This window comes from Gossypium raimondii, chromosome 3 (genome assembly GCF_025698545.1).
Source record: "Gossypium raimondii isolate GPD5lz chromosome 3, ASM2569854v1, whole genome shotgun sequence".
Classification (NCBI taxonomy): Eukaryota; Viridiplantae; Streptophyta; class Magnoliopsida; order Malvales; family Malvaceae; genus Gossypium; species Gossypium raimondii.
In genome coordinates, this window is record NC_068567.1 from 21,325,060 (window position 1) to 21,343,221 (window position 18,162).

Consider the following 18,162-nt stretch of genomic DNA (forward strand, 5'->3'; position numbering starts at 1 on the left):
GAAGTTTAAAAAATTTCTAAATCAAATCGGTTTTTTATATTTATAGTAATAAAATTTTATTGAAAATTACACGTGCGTTGTGCAAGATGGGTTTGAATTGTTCCTGGCTTTCAACCAAATGGTCTTCTCCACTATACTCGTACCCCAAATTTCAACAAGTGTAAGCTCGAACAACACAAACCAAACACAAAACAAGAAACAATTTTACAACTTTCAATGGGAAAGTAATTTTCTCACTAGAAACTGGTAAAAATCGTAAATCCTAGAAAGTAGAATTTATTCTAAAAAAATAAATTCACATTACTTTCTCACAAAATAGTGATAGATGAAAACTTGTGTTAGTAGCTCTACTAGTGTCATCTATTTATAGCGAGATATGTGAGAATCCTAGTTTACCAAGACTTACACAAATACTATTTATTAAATAAAAAAACTCCCTTACTCCAACTAGGAGAGAGGGGGGTGACACATGCTCTTAAATCCCCTTAGGATTGTTGTCCCTCACATGTCATAGGAGGGAAATTGGGCCTTTCATGTATTGAATCCAATTATATATGTTTCCTAAACTTTGACCCAACACTTTATAATTTAATCCAACTGAATATTTGTTTTCTATTTCCCAGAATTAAATATTATTTATTTGATTAATTAAATTAACTAAACTAATTTCTCAATTAAATAATTTTCTCAACCCAATTCTAATTACATTAGAGTCTTGACAACTTTATCGTAAAATAATCTATGAGGAAATATATTTAATTTCCATATTCAATGAATTCATAATGACTAATTAATTTAATTTTAATTTTGAAATTTAATTATTTAATTATAATTAATTAAATAATAATTCAAAATATTAAATTAATTCTCAAGTCATTTCTATACTTAGTGAGAAAATACATTCATATGTAATTGCAACCTATTTCTCTAACTTCATCATTTGCAAACATTTATGTTCATTTGGTTCTACATTCAATCCATTTATGGTTTCAACGAGCTAGTGAAAGGACCAATTGGACATATATAATAAGGGATAAAATAATTTATAATTAAGTTCCAGCTTTTTGCATATTAATTATAAACTTATTCAATCACGAAGTCATTCCTCTATAGTATCGAGACTAAGCTCTCCCTAGTTACATACCATTATGAAAGCTCCATAATCAGTGTTCGTCCAATGACCTTGTCATAATTGTGTAAGTATTTTCTTCCATTTTTCTTTGCGTGCAAAAATATTTAGGACAATGTACAAAGGATATTAATCTATTTAACGGATATTTTTATTAAACCAATTTGTTTGAAAAATATAAGTATACAAAACGAATATACTACACTTAGGTCACTAGATCCAATAGTCTCTCATTTGCCCTAGTGAAGTAGATGAGTTATATTTCGCATTCCCTTGCCTTCTACATGTTTCTCAAAACTCTTAACTAATGGAGTCTTGGTAAATAGGTCCGCAAGGTTGTCTTCAGATGCGACTTCGACTACATCCATTGCTCTGTCTGCTTTTACTTCCCTTATGATGTGATACTTTTTATCAATATGCCTTGTCCTCTTACAGTTTTTGGTTTCCTTGGTGTTTGCTATTGTTGCACAGTTATCATAATACTGTGTGATAGTTTTTTTCATACTAGGAACTACTTCAAGATCTGGAAGGAACTTTCAAAGCCATATTGCTTCTTTTTTTGGCTCAGAAGTAGCCACATATTCGGCTTCCATAATAGAGTAAGTAGTACAACTTTACTTGACACTGCTCCATACTATGGACCTGCCACCTAGGAGAAAGACACAACTCGACACATTTGGAAGTCAAAATCGGTATAACTGATATGAGCAAGATCTCCTCCGAAAAACACAAGCATATAATCCATTGTTCTCCGTAAATACTTGAGTATATGCTTAAATACTTCTTAGTTTCTTAGATCGAGATTTGTTTGATATCGACTCCCCAACCTTATTACGAAACATATATTTGGACGTGTGCATAACATAGCATACATGAGACTTCTTATTGTCGAAGCATAAAGAACCTTTCTTATGTGTACTTTTTCTTTGATTGTCTTAGGACACTTCCAAAGAAAGATGAAAACTTGATATAGAAGGTTAAGTTCCCTTCTTTGAATCGATCATTGCATAACATTCCAATATCTTGTCTATGAATAAAACTTGTGATTATGGCATCGCTTTGTTTTTTTCGATCATTTAGGATTCGAATTCCTAGAACGAAGTTAGCTTCTCCCAAGTCATTCATGATAAATTGTTGAGTTAACCACAATTTAACCGATGATAATGTCACTACACCGTTTCCATTTAGTAGAATGTCATCGACATATAAAATGAGAAATATCACCTTTTCATCCCTAATACATTTATAAACACAAGGTTCATCTACATTTTGCTTAAATCCAAAAGTTTTGATCAAGTGATCAAAACTTTGATTCCATAAGTGGGATGCTTGCTTAAGTCTATATATGGATCTAAGTAGATTGCAAACTTTATATACATTTCCTTTAGTTATATATTTGGTGGGTTGCATCATATATAGATGCTTTCTTCAAGATATTCGTTCAAGAATGCTATCTTGACATCCATTTGTCAGATATCGTAATTAAGAGTCGTCACAATGGATAACAATATACAGATTGACTTGAGCATGACAACTGGAGAGAATGTTTCTTCATAATCGATACCTTCTTTCTGAGTATACCATTTTGCTATAAGTTTAGCCTTATAACTTTCCACTTTTCCATATGTATTTCTTTTCTTCTTGTAGATCCACTTAAACCATATGAGTTTTATCCCTTTCGATAAGCTTACAAGTTCTGTGAGACCTCATACTCGACCCGATTATCGAATTCGAGTATGTGACACCACATTACGTTGTTGAAGCAACTCAAACTAATTCGACATAATTTCAATAGCATAACCAATAAATCCTTTAATAAAATCATTTACATGCATTCGTAGTATATAATACTCTATTTCATCTAATTATAAGGTTATGATATGTTATTAGGACTCAAATCCAAACTCAAATGTCAAAATTCAAACTTATGTCTCGAGATAGGGGTTTTCGTGTCTCGAGACAAGTCATAAATTATTTTGAAATTTTTAGCTTTGAAGTTAGCATGTTTCAGGACACTGCATTTTGTGTATAGAGGCAAGATTTTTTATGTATCATGACTAGGTCTGGAGGCCAATCCTCCCCCCCCCCCCGATTTTCCTAATTTTGCTTCGACGTTTTAATGTCTTAAGACAAGGGGTTACTGTCTTGAAACTATCTAACTTCGATGTTCTTTTGTTTCGAGACAAATGACAAAGACCAATTCTCTTGAAACTATACAAATATGTCTCAAGACCTCAGACTCTTAAATTCAAATTTTAAATGAATTTTGTTCTAGCGATCTCAAGACGTGACCAAATGGTCAAATTCATTCATTTTGAAATGTTCAAACAAAATTTAACATTGAAAATCAAAAACAAAAACTATTAATCTTTGGAAGAGTGAGAAAAGAGAAGGAAGAGAAGAAGCGAGGAGTGAGAAAAAAAAACGACAAAAGAAAATAAATTATATGAATTTAATTTATTTAAACTAATTAGCATTTAAAAATTTTAAATTCTTTATTTTTATGCATTAGGATTTTGCTACCTAGTAATTAAATTAACCGTATATGTTCAATAATATTGAGAGCAATTTGTCTAACTTTTGTTGAGTTATTATATATATAAATAAATAAATTTTATTAAGTTATATGTAAACAAAAATAGTTAAATTTATGTGCTGAATTGAAAAAAAATCAAGAAAAAGTGTTTTGAGTTCTTGTATTAAATATTAATAGAAAAATATATGATATATTATTGGTGGAATTTTTAGACTTCATAAATAAAATTAAAATGATGACAAATATCTTATAAAATATAATAAAATAATTAAAATATAAAAATATGACACAGGACAACTTTTAAAGTGGAATTAAAAAATTCCACCGTTTTTATATGAAATGCTAAACCAATGCAAATATATATTAAACGTAAATTGTAATTGTAATCAAAATGGTAACTGAGAAAGAATCCAAATTAATTGTTGACCGTCAGATGAGATAATAGAATATGACCGTTTGAAACGCTCCAGTCCCCACCGAAAATTTAAATTTTAAACAAGTTATAAAGTTTTGGTCAATACCCTGTTTCTCTCTGAATCTGTGCATTTTCTTTTCTGCAAGGGAAAAAAAGAAAAGATATCTTTGAATCATGTCGAAGATGAAATATGATAGTAAACCTCCACTTGCTGCTAAATCGCCTATCCGCCTACGACCCCGTCGCTCCCTTCCATCAAACTCTGCCTCCCTGCAAACCCCTCCAGGTTCTTTTTTCTTTTCTTTTATTATAAACCATTAATAGTTTTCATTTCATTTCATCTTATTTGTTCCTTTTTTGTTAAAGGTTCTTTAACGAGATCCCAGAAGCCGATTCTTACTTGGGGCATTGAAGAATCCGAGATTCGACCCGAGTACCGCTCTATTTCTTGTGAGTTACGAGTTTTGGCTCGGACGGTTAGAGATGAACTTGGAAATGGGGAAACGGAAGCCGCTGGTTTAGGCAAGAAGACTGTTCTCAGCGTCACCAATTCTTGTCCAGTGTTCGAGAGAGGTCGGTTTTACGAGGAATACTCGGCGAGAAGAAACGAGAGGCTTAAGACGAAGAAAGGCGAAACCCAGAATGAATCAAAGACTGGGCACCATCTTGGAGTAACGGTTGAATCATCAAAAAGAAGAGGGTCGTCTAAGAAGCTGGAGAGCTTGAGGAAGTCGGTGGAGATTCAGACACCAAGGTACCTGCTCCGAAGCATGAACAAAGAGAATAAGAAGCCTCCTCTCCCTGTCTCTGTCACTGCCACTCAAAAGAAAACAAGAGCTGGTAAGCTCTGAAATTTGGGATTCTATTCAAGCATTTGAATATCAACCATAGATTTTTTTTCATCTCCAAACTATGTTTCCTTCTGGTTGCTCTACCAGATGTTTGTTTCTCAATATTTGAATATGAACAGATGCTCAAATGTTATCCTCTATTCATTCACTAATTTCTTTCAGCTGATCCTTGACGACTGAGCAATAATAATAGCTTAGGGGATTTGCATCTCATTCCTCAATAACCCAAAAACTAACCAGAAATAACAATAACCGGCAAATATAACAAGGACTAGTTTGGCATTGTTTTTTAAGTGCTCTTAAAAAGTCCTTCGAAAAAGTGGTTTTGAGGTTTAAGATTTAAGTGTTAAATATTATTGTTAAAAAGTGTTTTTAATAAAAAAAATATCCATGTTAAGCATAGTGCTATAATGTAATAAATAAACATTTAAATAATGTTAAAATTAGTTAATATTATAATATTTTAATAATAATATAAAAATAATTTATTGTTAATATTTTAATATATGAAAATAAAATTTAAATATTTTTAAACAATTAATCAAAGAGGAAAGTATTATGTGTTGGAGCGGTAAAACGTAATGAAACTGTCAAAATACTTTTGAAAGAAAAAAATTAAAAATTTTAACTTCTACGAGAATAGTGCTTTTGAAAAAAATCAATTTTTTTCTTCAAAATTGCTTGTTTAGCATTCTTTTTTTGCTTCAAAAGTGGTTTTCATGTCAAAAATACTTCTACAAAACACTACTAAACACAGCTGAAGAAAGTTTGTTGTTAAGCCTGTAAAATGCAATCCCCTAGGTTTTGCATCTTCAATTCCATTGAATAACATCTTCAATCCAGTAGCAAAATACCAACTACATTAGCCATCAAAAAGTCAGGATACAAAGGAACTTGTAAGAGCTAAGCCATAAAAATTGTTCGCTGCAAAGCTTACGCGGCCAATCTCAGGGCTCATGTTGTGACCAAAAGATATGAAAGGCCTTTAAGATACTCTATAATTTCTGATCCACCAAGCTTTGAACTTCCGAACACTCTATCAACAAAAGTTATTGGAACCTGTAAATGGTAGAAAGTCAAAATCAATGAAAATGCAAAGGATTAAATAAGTTGTTTAGCTGCACGGCTTATTGATGTACGAACTGCAAATCTTATAAGACTTAAAGAAGGGACAGGAAGAAAACCAAAACCATACGAGCAAACTCCAATGTAGAAAATATCTGTACAATCTGGTTCAACACAAGACATAACATAACTAAGTGGAAGAGTTTATATATACAAGTAAGCAATTACATTACATTACAATGGGATCATGGGGAAGGGGTTTATAGACACAGGGATTGAATCCTAGACCTTTTCCCAATCAACTTGAAACCCACACACGACTGGCAAGTGGAAGAGTTTATGATGCTCCCTATAATGAAATCCAATTGACAAAGAAAAATATGAAAGTCGTCTTTGCAGAGATATAGTTGAAAGAATAATCTGACTACAAGTGATCAGCATCCAAGTTAGTTGTCGAAGCTGACAACCAAGTGAACTAGTCAATGATAAAAACAGTTCATTTGAAGTTGGACTATCTGTCTTCATAAGAATGCAACTAAGAAATTAGTTATACCTCTTCAATGTGATAACCTTTTCTTGAAGCCCTAACAATCATCTCCATTTGAAATACATATCCCTTGCTAACACAGGAGCTAATGACATCTTCAAGCACTGATTTCTTATAAAGCCTTCAATAGAAGGAAAAAGAATTGTCAGCAATAAAGCTACGAGCCTATGACAGTCTGAAATGGTCACTTCTTGAAATCAGTTCTTACATACCTGAAAGAGCCAGTTAAGTCTGATACACCAGGCCACAAAAGAGTTTGTGCAAGAACATTGGCTCCCCTACTTGTTAGCTTGCGCATCAGACTCCATCCATGCACGCCACCACCTTTGACATATCGTGTTCCGGTAACTATGCTGGCACCAGTTTCAGACTGCTTCCTATAAGATGTCACAGGCCAAAATAGTACAAAGATTTGAGTAAACTAGACGCAATTATGAACCTTAAAAGGGTTGTTAACCAAAAGATTTCTCACTTGATGAAGCATGGCAAATATTTTGGCTGCAAAACAAGATTGAAGATATCTTACATTATAGAAAACAAGTGAATGGATTTAACCGGTAGAAGAGGCATAAAGAAACACAATCATACTTACATGATGTGACAGATCAGCATCCATGATTACAACAAAATTTCCAGAAGCATGCTTCAAACCGTGAATGTAAGCTGTTCCTGAAAGTTGAAACCGATAACAACCCAAAGGTTAGCTCCACCTATTACTCCTGAAAGGGAATAGGTCTTACTTACCCAATCCAAGCTTCTTAGGTCTAGGTCTCAATAGCTGTAACAGTAAGGAAACAGAAGCAGAGGTGCACAGGAATTGATCAGCAAAACGGATTACATATAGATCCAATTTTGAAGGTAGATGAGAATGGAACTTACAATACGATCTTCACCATACAGTTTCTGCAGTTGTTTCACAACTTCCTGAGTACCATCAGGGCTCCCATCATCCACAACAATTATTTCAAAATCTACATCCCTACTCCAGGCAATATCACAAGTAGTTACATAAATATGACAGATATTGCAAACTACCACAGTATAAGAGGAAAGGTTTTTAAGGTAGGTACACTTATCTCGCGAGTGTTAGGCCAGTTACATTGTCATTAATTTTATATGAAAATAAATCCTTTATGCCCCATGACAGACACAAAGCAATGGCATAGTGGGAAAGGTGGAAACTAATTCAAATAATGTACTGATTTGTAGTGAAAACTTTGGCCCCAAGAACATCAAAATTTGAGAAGTTTTAACATATAGCCACTTGAATTTACGAAGACTAGAAGAATACTACTAAAAGGACAAAAAATAGGATCATTGATTAAACTCCTACGGTTTAATTTCACAAGGCTGTTTAAGTGTATAATTAATTCATATGCATAGGCACCAAATCCGGGGGGAAAGTGTAGAGTTATGTAAAAACAACAGGCGCTTCAATATATTGCCGGATAATTTATTTATTCCAGAAAACAGAAACTAAATATGACAGTATTGTCATATTTATGTATACTCATTATCCAATTCAAATCATTTGCATAAAATGAAAATACTGAACGGGACGCCACTTATAAACTCGATGAATACAAGAGGGGCAGAAGAAAGAGCACGAATTTGAGATATGTAATCAGATCTCGATAGAGCACGTTAAAAATACTAAAATTAAGAGTTCAGCGATCAAAGAAAAAAAAAATTTAAAAAGGAGAGAGAATTGAAGTTGGGAGAAATACCGGAGATGTTTGAAGATGAGATAGACGATGAGAGCAATGTTGAGGCGCTCGTTGTAAGTAGGTACTATTATGCTGTACTTGTTCTTCTGCTCCATTTTTTCTTCTTCTGTGTAAATACCTTGGCCTAAATCTTTATTTTCTGTGTGTTCTTTTGTTTCGCTGACTCATTTCTCATTTGAATTTTTCAACGATGAATCGGGATGCTGACTTTTGCTTGCTAGACTACCTTGAAATTGGGCTAAGGCCTAGGAACAAAGCAGGCCGCTTCAACCGAGAAGGTACCAACTCGGTTAATCTCATAGCCGGACTCCCATAATTGAGCTACAATGCTGCAAAAGAATAAAATGCTAAATGAGAATTTTTTATTGGTTAAAATACTAAAAATCCCTCGAATTTTACTCAAAGTTTGCAGAATCCTATCTGGTCCAAATAACGGCAACTTTTTATTTCAAATGAAAGTTTATTTAGGTATAAATTAAAGATTAAGGATTTATTTTAGATATAACTAAAAAGTGAAAAAGATTTACAAGGCTAAAAGTATTAGGGAAATTTTTGTATTAAAAGTCTGATTATATTTATTCTTCCACTTAAAATATGGATAAATTGATTCTGTACATTAAATCAAAAAGTAAACGGATCTTTTGATTATTCCATCACTACACCAATTGTTAGCGTTATAAATGTACAAAAATTTACTAAAAAATTAATTTATTCTTTAATTTAATATACAAGAATTAATTTACCTATTTTTAGGTAGAGGAAAAAGGGCAAATGAATTCCTTAATACTTATAATACTTCTGCCACTTACAAGTTGGTTAAGGATTTAGTTAAGTGTATACAAAGTATACATATTTATATAAATAAACTAGTAAAGTGCAGGGTTTTATTTATTTATTTTATTTAATATTTTAACCTTTGTTTTATTGAAGTATTTCAGCTCATAGCGTTGAAGTTGAAATCTCATGATCAGACATGGGAATTTCGATGCAATAACTAGTAATTAAGCAGACTATACTGTTGTTGTCTACATACAATTTACAAACTGCAAACAAAACTAAATCCCCTGCTTACTCATTCCTCAAATTATTATTATTATTATCATTATTATTCACAAAACAAAAACCAGCACTTATTACGCATAGGGTTGGCGCAGGAGCCGAAAAGCTTAGTCGTCCGGGGTTCTGTCCTCCATCTCTTCCACTTCCGGCTCATCTAACTTACTTCCCACAATCTTTTTGTCTAGCACAGAAGCTGCTGGTTCTTCAATACTTTCCTGCTTTGCTCCATCTTTTTGCAATTCCTCATCGAAACTGGAGGTGTCACGGTCAGTAGTTTCTTGTGGATTTTCTTTATCTCCATGATCAACCTGGGGAGAATCTTAAACAATCTGTCAGTTCAAGTTTTCATTCCTAGGCTCAGGGCCCATATAAACAGCCACAGATTATATCACCTACCAAGATAGCCGATTCCTCAGCATTCTTCTGCTTTGATGCATCCATTTCTAATGTCTCACTGACACTAATTACATTGATACCATTAGTTTCTTCTACACTTTCATCCACTTTATAATAAACCTGTGGAAAATTTGTAAGAAATCTGTCAGTCCATGTTGACCCTAGATACAGGCGGAGATTCGATGTCCATGATACCATATAAGGTTGGAAATCTATAATAAGCCTAAGTGCACAACAATAAATATACACAACTATCAATGCCAAGCATGGTCTGTGATGGATGATATGATATAATATAATCAGGAAGCCCAGGAAGTGATAATCATACCACACATGTGCGAGCTGGTGAGAGTACTTTGAAAGAATTAGGGCGGTTGTTGAAATTAGTTTCAGGTACACCTGGAATCCCTTCTGGGGATGTAAAATGGTCCACATCATGACCCACCTACAAGATTGATTAATTTTAGCATTACCAGGAGAGAAAACAATTCATAGATGACTAACAAAGAGAGGCTTTAGATGCTATTGCTTCATTAGTTGCCAGGTAGACAGGCCACTCCCAGACCCAAGGCAACAATCAACATTTTGTTTTAAAGTCCCACGAAAATTCATGAAATTAGTACTGTGAATTCCCAATTGCCAGAAATCAAGCCAAGATAAAAACACAACTCTTTCAGCAATAGCAAAAGGAAAGAATAACAACAATAGCAGGAGTTCCTTACTCTTCCATGCCCACCAAATTCCCAAGCATCACTATCCAGGGCAACTCTATACTTCCCTGGCAAGTCACACCCCACTTTGTACCTGCATGTTTCACACAATAGTTAGTTGAAGAGTTTTAGGGTACAAGTAATTTCTTTCTAGCATATATAGATAAGTAGATCAGTTTCTAGCCGTAAATGGCTCCTTGTACAAACACAAATAAATACAAATTTTCATAACTTGAAGCATACATACCCATCATACGTATTTTCTGGATGAAAGTTGAACACGAAAACGAGATCTCCCCTCTCAAAGACGATAACCTAAATCAAGAAACCATTAATGCATCCGCCAAAACTGAAGGGGTTAAAACATGGCAATGGAATGTTATACGGCAGAGAACTAAACAAGGGTATGGTGCCATTATCTCTATCCCATTGGAGGTAAAATGAAGAAAGAAAAATTAGACTAGCATGATGACATAGCAAGAAACCTTCCATTTTATTACCATACGTACTTGAAACTCAAAAGGAAACAATAATCTTGTTTACTTGCTATTGCAATCTTTTAGTTTTTGGATAGCCATAAAAGATTGATAAATAAACAATTTATTAATTCTAAAAATAAAAATTCAATCCTAAAACGGTTAACAACTTTTGACTGTCATATGTGCATGTATTTTGCATCCTGAATTAGATCGACAGCTGCAATGGTCTTACACTAACCACTCAACTACCATTGTAGATTTACCTTGTTTTCTTCATCAGTGCAGCTCACTATCTGTTTTGTCGATGAAAGGAATGAAAATTTATCATCAAGTGCATTCATAGCTCTATCAAATGCATTCATGAACTGCAAAACCAAATGCAAAGGGAAAATTTTATGTAAATATTGCATAGCTCCTCAATGGAGAGAGATAAAAAAGATACAATAATGATTAATACAAAAGAAATTTCAGTCTGTAAATAGATTATACAGATGCCTTCAAAGTTAAAAAAGCAGGTGAGCATTTCCAAAATGATCACCAAATGGCAAACAATGGTCCATGTTCAACTAAATTCTTGACCTTTCAACTTGGATTTTGATGCGGATCTTAGCATTATGTTATTGAAATGAAAAGGTAGAAAGAAATTGAATCGGTCTCTTGGCACATATTTACTAGCTTATGCCAAAATGTTCAAATCTTAGCTGGAAAAGGATAAGGAGATGGGTCAAGGATGGAATACAGAATAGAAATTTTAACAAATTCTTAATAAAATGACCATTGACCTTGTATCTTAAGTGATCGGTATCCACCAGGGTCCACTGCCTTCTGCACTTTTCATAACTCCACCCATTGCCTTCTCTTGGAAAGTCAATCCATTCAGGATGTCCAAACTGTACAAACAAGCAGAAGATATATCTAGTAACCTTATTTGTTAAAAGAGAAAACAAACCCTTATATCAGAAAATTGCCCCCTAGGCAGATATAGCCTATCACCCCTTTATTATTTTCATGTCCTTTTGACTTAAAGGGCCTTCACAGATATTCATTGGTTCATACTGATAAAATCATAGCACTGAAAAATCTCCTTTTCCTAGACATGATATTTTCTCTAATATCCACCTAAATAAAATCTTGATTACTCTCCAGTATGCACAGTTGAGCCAGAATGTTTACCTCATTTCCCATAAAATTAAGGTAGCCCTCTCCTCCTAATGCCATAGTAATAAAATGTATCATCTGCAAAGGAAATTTTAAATAAAAGAAAAAAAGTTAAGAGTGAGAGAGAAGCAATGAAAATAATGACTGAATAAAGAAAATGATCTATGCAGACTCAAAATATGAAGGCGGAATAAAATAATTGAAGTTCCATATTTTCTGGTTTTCAGAACAAGGCATGCACACATAGATTCATGGTGGCGGTAATTCCATCAACATGGCAAGACATAAAGGAAACAGGAGAGAAGCCTCTAACATTTGAGCTAGCACCAACCTTGTGAAGTGCAATCCCTCGGTCAATGGTAGGAGAAGCATCTGTTAAACATGACATGCCAGAGTACATTTCTTTATCCATTAGGAAAAATGCTATTGTCTTGTCACCTACGATAGACTGCACCAAACAAGAGTTATATCCAAGAAGCACAAAACATGACAAAATATACAAACATTAAAAGAAAAGGGAACATTAAGAAGTGCAAATACAGTATCAGATTCAGGCCAGGGGATCAGCTATGATATTAACCATTTAAGATTTAAATCCTCTCGGGCTTTGCTTAGGGATAGAGGAGAAAAGGAAGAGGATAGAAAACATTTTATTAATCAAGCTTTCTTTATGTCTCATCTCTTCTGTAATCATTCGAAAGTGAGAAAAACAAATTCCAAAGGAGGAGAAGTTTCCCTAAAGAAATTATTTAACTAAATTTAGAAATAAATTGATCAGAAAAGTAATTCCTCACTTTCTATACCTGATCGTGACTCTCAGCATAGGATATACACTTCTCAGTGTATCTCCGATTTGTCAAGCTACAGGATAAGTCCATCATTGACCACTCTTCATCATTCTTATTCTTCAAGTAATCAATCCACTTGTCAGGGATGGCCATAGCCAGGCGGTAGTCAAACCCAATTCCCCCTTCAGAGACTGGCCTACCAAGTCCAGGCATACCAGAAACATCTTCAGCAATTACAGTCGCATCTGGCAAGATGTTGTTTATCAGAGAATTGGCCAGCATTAAATAAACAACAGCATCAACATCAGTTGCCTCACTGAAATACTCATTGTAATCCCCTGTGAATGGCATGTTGATACCATGGTGATGATACAACATGGAAGTCACTCCATCAAACCTAAACCCATCAAATTTGAACTCCTCAAGCCACCACCTCAAGTTTGAAAGAAGGAAGCGAAGGACTTCCCAATTACCATAATTGAACAGTCGACTATCCCATAACTTGTGGTAACCTCTTTCTCCAGTGTGAAAATACGATTCCTGGGAACTTTGGCCAACATCAAAGCCATTAAGTCCATCAGTCACATTGTTACTTGCATGACTGTGAACAACATCCATTAAGACCCGTAGACCTAAGCTGTGAGCTTTATCAATTAAATATTTGAGGTCCTCAGGAGTTCCAGATCTACTGCTTACAGAAAAAAAGTTCGTTACATGGTATCCAAATGACGCATAGTAGGAATGCTCCATTACAGCCATCAATTGTACGGTATTATAGTTATTTGCCTGAATACGGGGTAAAACATCATCAGCAAATTCTCTGTATGAATTAATACGTGGTTCTGAGCTACTCATTCCAACATGCGCTTCATATATTCTTGGGGCTTTAGGTTTTGGAGGACGGGGGTACTTAAATTCATACCTGCATTAACAATGAAAAATACATTAGAAGGACAATTTTCTCAATCACAAATTAAAAGTAGAAAATCAGCATCAATTCAACTTTGTTGGAACTGCAGTGGATGTGGCAGCAAGTTTTTAATCTCAAGCAATATCAAACTTATCTTAATAAACGGTTCCTAAATTCTGGATTTAAAACACACACACACAAATACAACTAGGTCCAAAACCCTGGACCACACAGTAGTTTTTTTTTTTTTTGGCCAAGACACGACACAGTTGTTGACTATATATATTTCTTCTACTTTTAATGTATCATATCATCAGTATCAAAATATATCACATAAAATGTGCGGAAATTGCACCTTTCTGAAGGTGGAGGATCCCAATGCACACCATCATATGGTGCTCCAAATCTGGTAGGGTCTACAATGGCATACTTAATCCAAGCAGGAATTCTGTCTACCCAAACTCCATCACCATGCTTGAATCGGAACTTGACTCTTGAATTATGAGGAATAGCAGGATTTCCCTCAGAATCCGGAATTTTAATACTCCAAACGCCAAATTCATTTTTTTCCATCTTGTGGTTGGAACCATCCCATCCGTTAAAGTCTCCAACAACTTGAGCTTCCCTTCATGAAGGAAAAGACTCTAGCTAAGAAATCAATTACTTTGAGTAAAATTGTGTTTCAGAAACCAAAAACTTACTGAGCAGCAGGAGCCCACTCACGGTAGACAATTCCATCCTCTTCTCTGTTAAATCCAAATCTCAAATAACCTACAGAAGAGGGTAAAAGACGGATTTCGTTTGAACATTCACATATAAAATATTGAATTTACTACCTAGCAAGCAATTTCATCATTGAAGTAGCCTTTGAGAAAAGAAAATTAAGAAGCGAATAGCGTTGGAATGACCTTTTGCAAATTCCTCCAAGCCTCCCTCATAATTTTCAAAGAGATTTTTCTGATCCACAAATTTCTTAATTCTATATTGAAAGTGATCTTTAAACGGTCGGAGGGCAGAATCAATATCCAAGATACCAATGTTTTGCGTGTTTTCCTCGGAGGTTGTAATTGTTGAACTATCATCAATCATAACAGCTGATATTGGAGAACCATAACTGACCTGGAGGGGAAAGTTGAGCAGAGATGATGTAATCAACCGCCAAAATACTTATATTTGATAACACCAAAATACCATCATCAATGTGCGAGGAATATCTTCACAAGGGCTAATTAGGACTAGCATTCATGAAAAATAAAATCAAGCACATAAAAGAATTGAAAACGGAAATCATACCCTTCGATAAACTGGAAATACATGTCGCCGAAGCAATTTTTGGGATCCACGTCCGGATTCAGTGGCCAGTTGTTTAGCAATTTGATGATTAGTTCCTGAACTCTGGAAATACAAGCAAGTTTAACGGCTATGGAAGGAAGGAGTAGAACGTCATGCAAATTGTCTAGTTTTAAGAAATTTGAGTAAAAACAAGAAGAAGAAGAAGAAGAAGAAAAGTTCGAATAACAATTACCAAAGAGCGATTGTTGTTAGATGAAGGTGAGAAAGAACGAAAAGCAAAAGGCGTTGCTACGAGAAGACTCAACGAACCCAGCATCTTTGCCAGTCCAAGCAAGATTCAGCCCCTCAAAGTTCTCTCAGCTCAGTTCCATTTTTCCCTTCAAGCAAAGTTTGGTTTAAACAGAAGGCAAAGCATAACACAATTGATTGGCAGTAGCGCCAATCCCTTATTTATTAATTGATTAATTTATGTGGAAGTCTCCATCAATAAAATCTAGGCCGTTGGTTTTTTTAACGTATAATAAGCAATTAGTTTTAATTTTTTTTCTTATGGGTAAACTACATCATAAGTCACTAAATTATAGGTAAATTTTTATTTTGATCATTTAACTAAAAAAGTAACAATGTGTTCACTTAACTATTCAAAAATTTTAGTTTAAGTCATTGAACTATTGAAAAAAATTTTATTTAAGTCATGAGGCTGTAAAGTTTTTTTTTTTTGAAGTTCCGCCATGAGCTCCAAGTGACTATTCGATGATCAGTAGAATAGATCAATACCCATCGACGAGTAGAAGAACATACATTTTATTTGAGTTGATCTGATGATCAATGTTGAAGATTAGAGAAAAAATTATTTGAATTTTGGTTCGTAGATTCGTGATGTCTAAAGTTGTTTCATAAAAAAAACTAAATTGTAGAAGAGAAAGGGGAAGAGAGCTTTCGATTGATGCAGATAGTGCAAATAAAAAAACCATATAGCATCAATTTTAATAGTTCAAATAGTTCAATGACCAAATTATAACTTTTTTAGTTAAGTGACCAAAATGAAAATTTATCTATAGTTTAGTGACTAATGGTCTATTTTACCTTTTCTTATCGGTCATGTCCAAATTCAGCTGAAAAAAGAAAGTGTTACAGTTGAAAGGATGTCCTTCCATTTCTGTAATTTTCCGTATGATTGGGATGCCTTCCGGAAGAGACAAAGCATAAACTCACACGTTACAACTCAGCTGCCGTTAAAATTCATGAATTAAAATTTTAATTATAATAAATCCCACTTTTTCTTCTACTGCAATAGTGAGAATTGAAGAAGCCGAGATGATCAAAATGCTCCGATCTTATTGGTTATTATGGAAAGAAAAATCACGTTCCTTTCTTTTTATCCAATTCATTCTCTTTTGTTTTATATTAAAATTAGGAATTCGCAATGCAGGATTTAATTTTTATTAATTTGATATATATAAATATATAACTATTTATTTTTAATTAATTAATCCTGATTTTGCTTATTATAAAAAAGTAGTTGTTATACACCTATAATAATAAATTGTTATCAAGAAATAATTGTTATAAACCTACAATAGAATTCATATAGGAGTGAGTATTCGATCGAGTCGAGTCGAATTGAGTCAAAAAATTTCGAGTTAGTGGAGTTGATGAATCCTATTTTAACAACCAAACTCAATTTGAAAATTTTTCGAATCAACTCAAAAAATTTCAAGTCGAGTTATTTGGATTTATATAGATTGATATAGATTGATTATTTAGAATCATATTATTTATACTCAATATTGCATTTATATAGATTGATTATTTAAATAGTAGGAGAAGTACAAGATTATTTAACTACATAAGTAAGGCTGATAGGTAAACATTTATCAAAACAATATAGTTTTACCTTTTTTTTTTATTTGGATTTTCAGATAACTCAAATTGTATAATTCACATTCGAGTTAAACCGAAAATTTTGATTTTTTTATTCGAGTTTATTCGAATAACTCGATTAACTCGAACTATTTAATTCAAAATTTGAATTTTTATCGAGTTTTTCGAATCAAACCGAGTTTTGCTCACCCTTAAATTCATATATCGAATTTCCATCAAATAAAGAAAGTAAAATTATGTTAAAAAAAGTGAGAATCAAATAAACAAATTTAAAAGACATATAGCAAGTGCATACATTATTGCATTTATGCATTTTTTTATTTTATAGTCTTTCACATTATCAATTCGAATCTCATAAATCTAACTGGTTTTTTAATTGATATGAGTTATCAAATTAAATTAATTAATTTATCATGAGCTATTAAATTCAAGTAATTAATTTACAAGTTTATGGTTGTCCAAATTTATGGTAGAATATTTAATTAGCAAACTTAATAGTTTATTGAATTGATATAAAAATTCCACTCATTGAAGATTATTATTAAAAAATTTTCATGTGAAATTTAAACATTTTATTAAAATAATATTTTAATTAAGATAATTTTATTTAATAAATTATAATCAATAGGACTGTCTATATAAAATAGCTAAAATTTTTCTTATTTTCAACAACCTCTTGTTTGAAAGAACTAATTTAATAAGAACGTGCTTCATAATCATGGATGTTGTTGTTATAAGTGAAAAGTTGTTATAGAAGTTAAAATAAAACATAAAAAATTAGTTCGTTAAATGTTGTTATAGAGAGGTTTGGCTATATTTTGAAAAGTACATAATTTTTTTGTTATTTCATTTAAATATATATATTTGTAAATTTATCTATTTTTGCTTAGATGAAAGTACTAATACATTAAGCATCATGCAATTAATATTAACATTTAACAAAATTAGAAGAAAAGTTAGAAATATAACCTAGATAAAAAATTAATAAAAACAAAGTAATGGAAAATTCAATAGAAATAAAAGTTTAATATTGAATAAAAATTGAATTTTAATGAACTAAAAGTTTAAATTTACATAAAAAAAGAGTAAAATTTTAATGGGTATTTAATGAAAATAATAAATAAAAACTAAAATATTAATTTGTGTTTAATGAGAATAATTAAATATTATGATTTAAATAATAATTTTAAATATAATTATAAACATTTAAAAAAT

At 32.8% G+C, this 18,162-nt stretch overlaps 3 protein-coding genes across 6 annotated transcripts; 1 reads left to right on the forward strand and 2 right to left on the reverse strand.

Annotated features, from left to right (window-relative positions):
* The first annotated feature begins 4,171 nt into the window (after positions 1–4,171).
* LOC105793851 (uncharacterized) lies at positions 4,172–5,079 on the forward strand. Its single transcript, XM_012622711.2, has 2 exons — positions 4,172–4,366; positions 4,447–5,079. Exons 1-2 carry the CDS (start codon positions 4,255–4,257, stop codon positions 4,929–4,931), a joined length of 597 nt encoding a protein of 198 aa, XP_012478165.1. The 5' UTR covers positions 4,172–4,254; the 3' UTR covers positions 4,932–5,079.
* Positions 5,080–5,698: 619 nt separating this feature from the next.
* Positions 5,699–8,602, reverse strand: LOC105793850 (dolichol-phosphate mannosyltransferase subunit 1). Of its 3 annotated transcripts, XR_008194336.1 has the most exons (10): positions 8,271–8,602; positions 7,423–7,522; positions 7,288–7,321; positions 7,136–7,212; positions 7,016–7,041; positions 6,756–6,920; positions 6,550–6,664; positions 6,285–6,345; positions 6,127–6,160; positions 5,699–5,990 (listed from the first exon to the last, which is right to left on the reverse strand). XR_008194336.1 is itself a non-coding variant. In XM_012622709.2 (8 exons), the coding sequence occupies exons 1-8, from the start codon at positions 8,363–8,365 to the stop codon at positions 5,886–5,888; spliced, it is 717 nt and encodes a 238-aa protein (XP_012478163.1). In that variant the 5' UTR covers positions 8,366–8,600; the 3' UTR covers positions 5,699–5,885. The 3 variants fall into 3 exon arrangements, 1 of the variants encoding a protein (XP_012478163.1); XR_008194335.1 differs by having other exon boundaries at positions 6,127–6,345; XM_012622709.2 differs by lacking the exons at positions 6,127–6,160; positions 6,285–6,345 and having other exon boundaries at positions 8,271–8,600.
* A 615-nt stretch (positions 8,603–9,217) lies between these two features.
* On the reverse strand, positions 9,218–15,491 carry LOC105793849 (1,4-alpha-glucan-branching enzyme 1, chloroplastic/amyloplastic). 2 transcript variants are annotated; one of them, XM_012622708.2, is made up of 15 exons: positions 15,296–15,491; positions 15,064–15,165; positions 14,679–14,889; positions 14,472–14,541; positions 14,126–14,395; positions 12,876–13,782; positions 12,404–12,520; positions 12,088–12,150; positions 11,697–11,804; positions 11,178–11,279; positions 10,683–10,750; positions 10,448–10,529; positions 10,054–10,170; positions 9,726–9,845; positions 9,218–9,648 (listed from the first exon to the last, which is right to left on the reverse strand). In XM_012622708.2, exons 1-15 carry the CDS (start codon positions 15,377–15,379, stop codon positions 9,511–9,513), a joined length of 2,559 nt encoding a protein of 852 aa, XP_012478162.1. In that variant the 5' UTR covers positions 15,380–15,491; the 3' UTR covers positions 9,218–9,510. The 2 variants fall into 2 exon arrangements, with proteins under 2 accessions (XP_012478162.1, XP_012478161.1); XM_012622707.2 differs by having other exon boundaries at positions 9,218–9,637; positions 15,296–15,490.
* Positions 15,492–18,162: the final 2,671 nt, after the last annotated feature.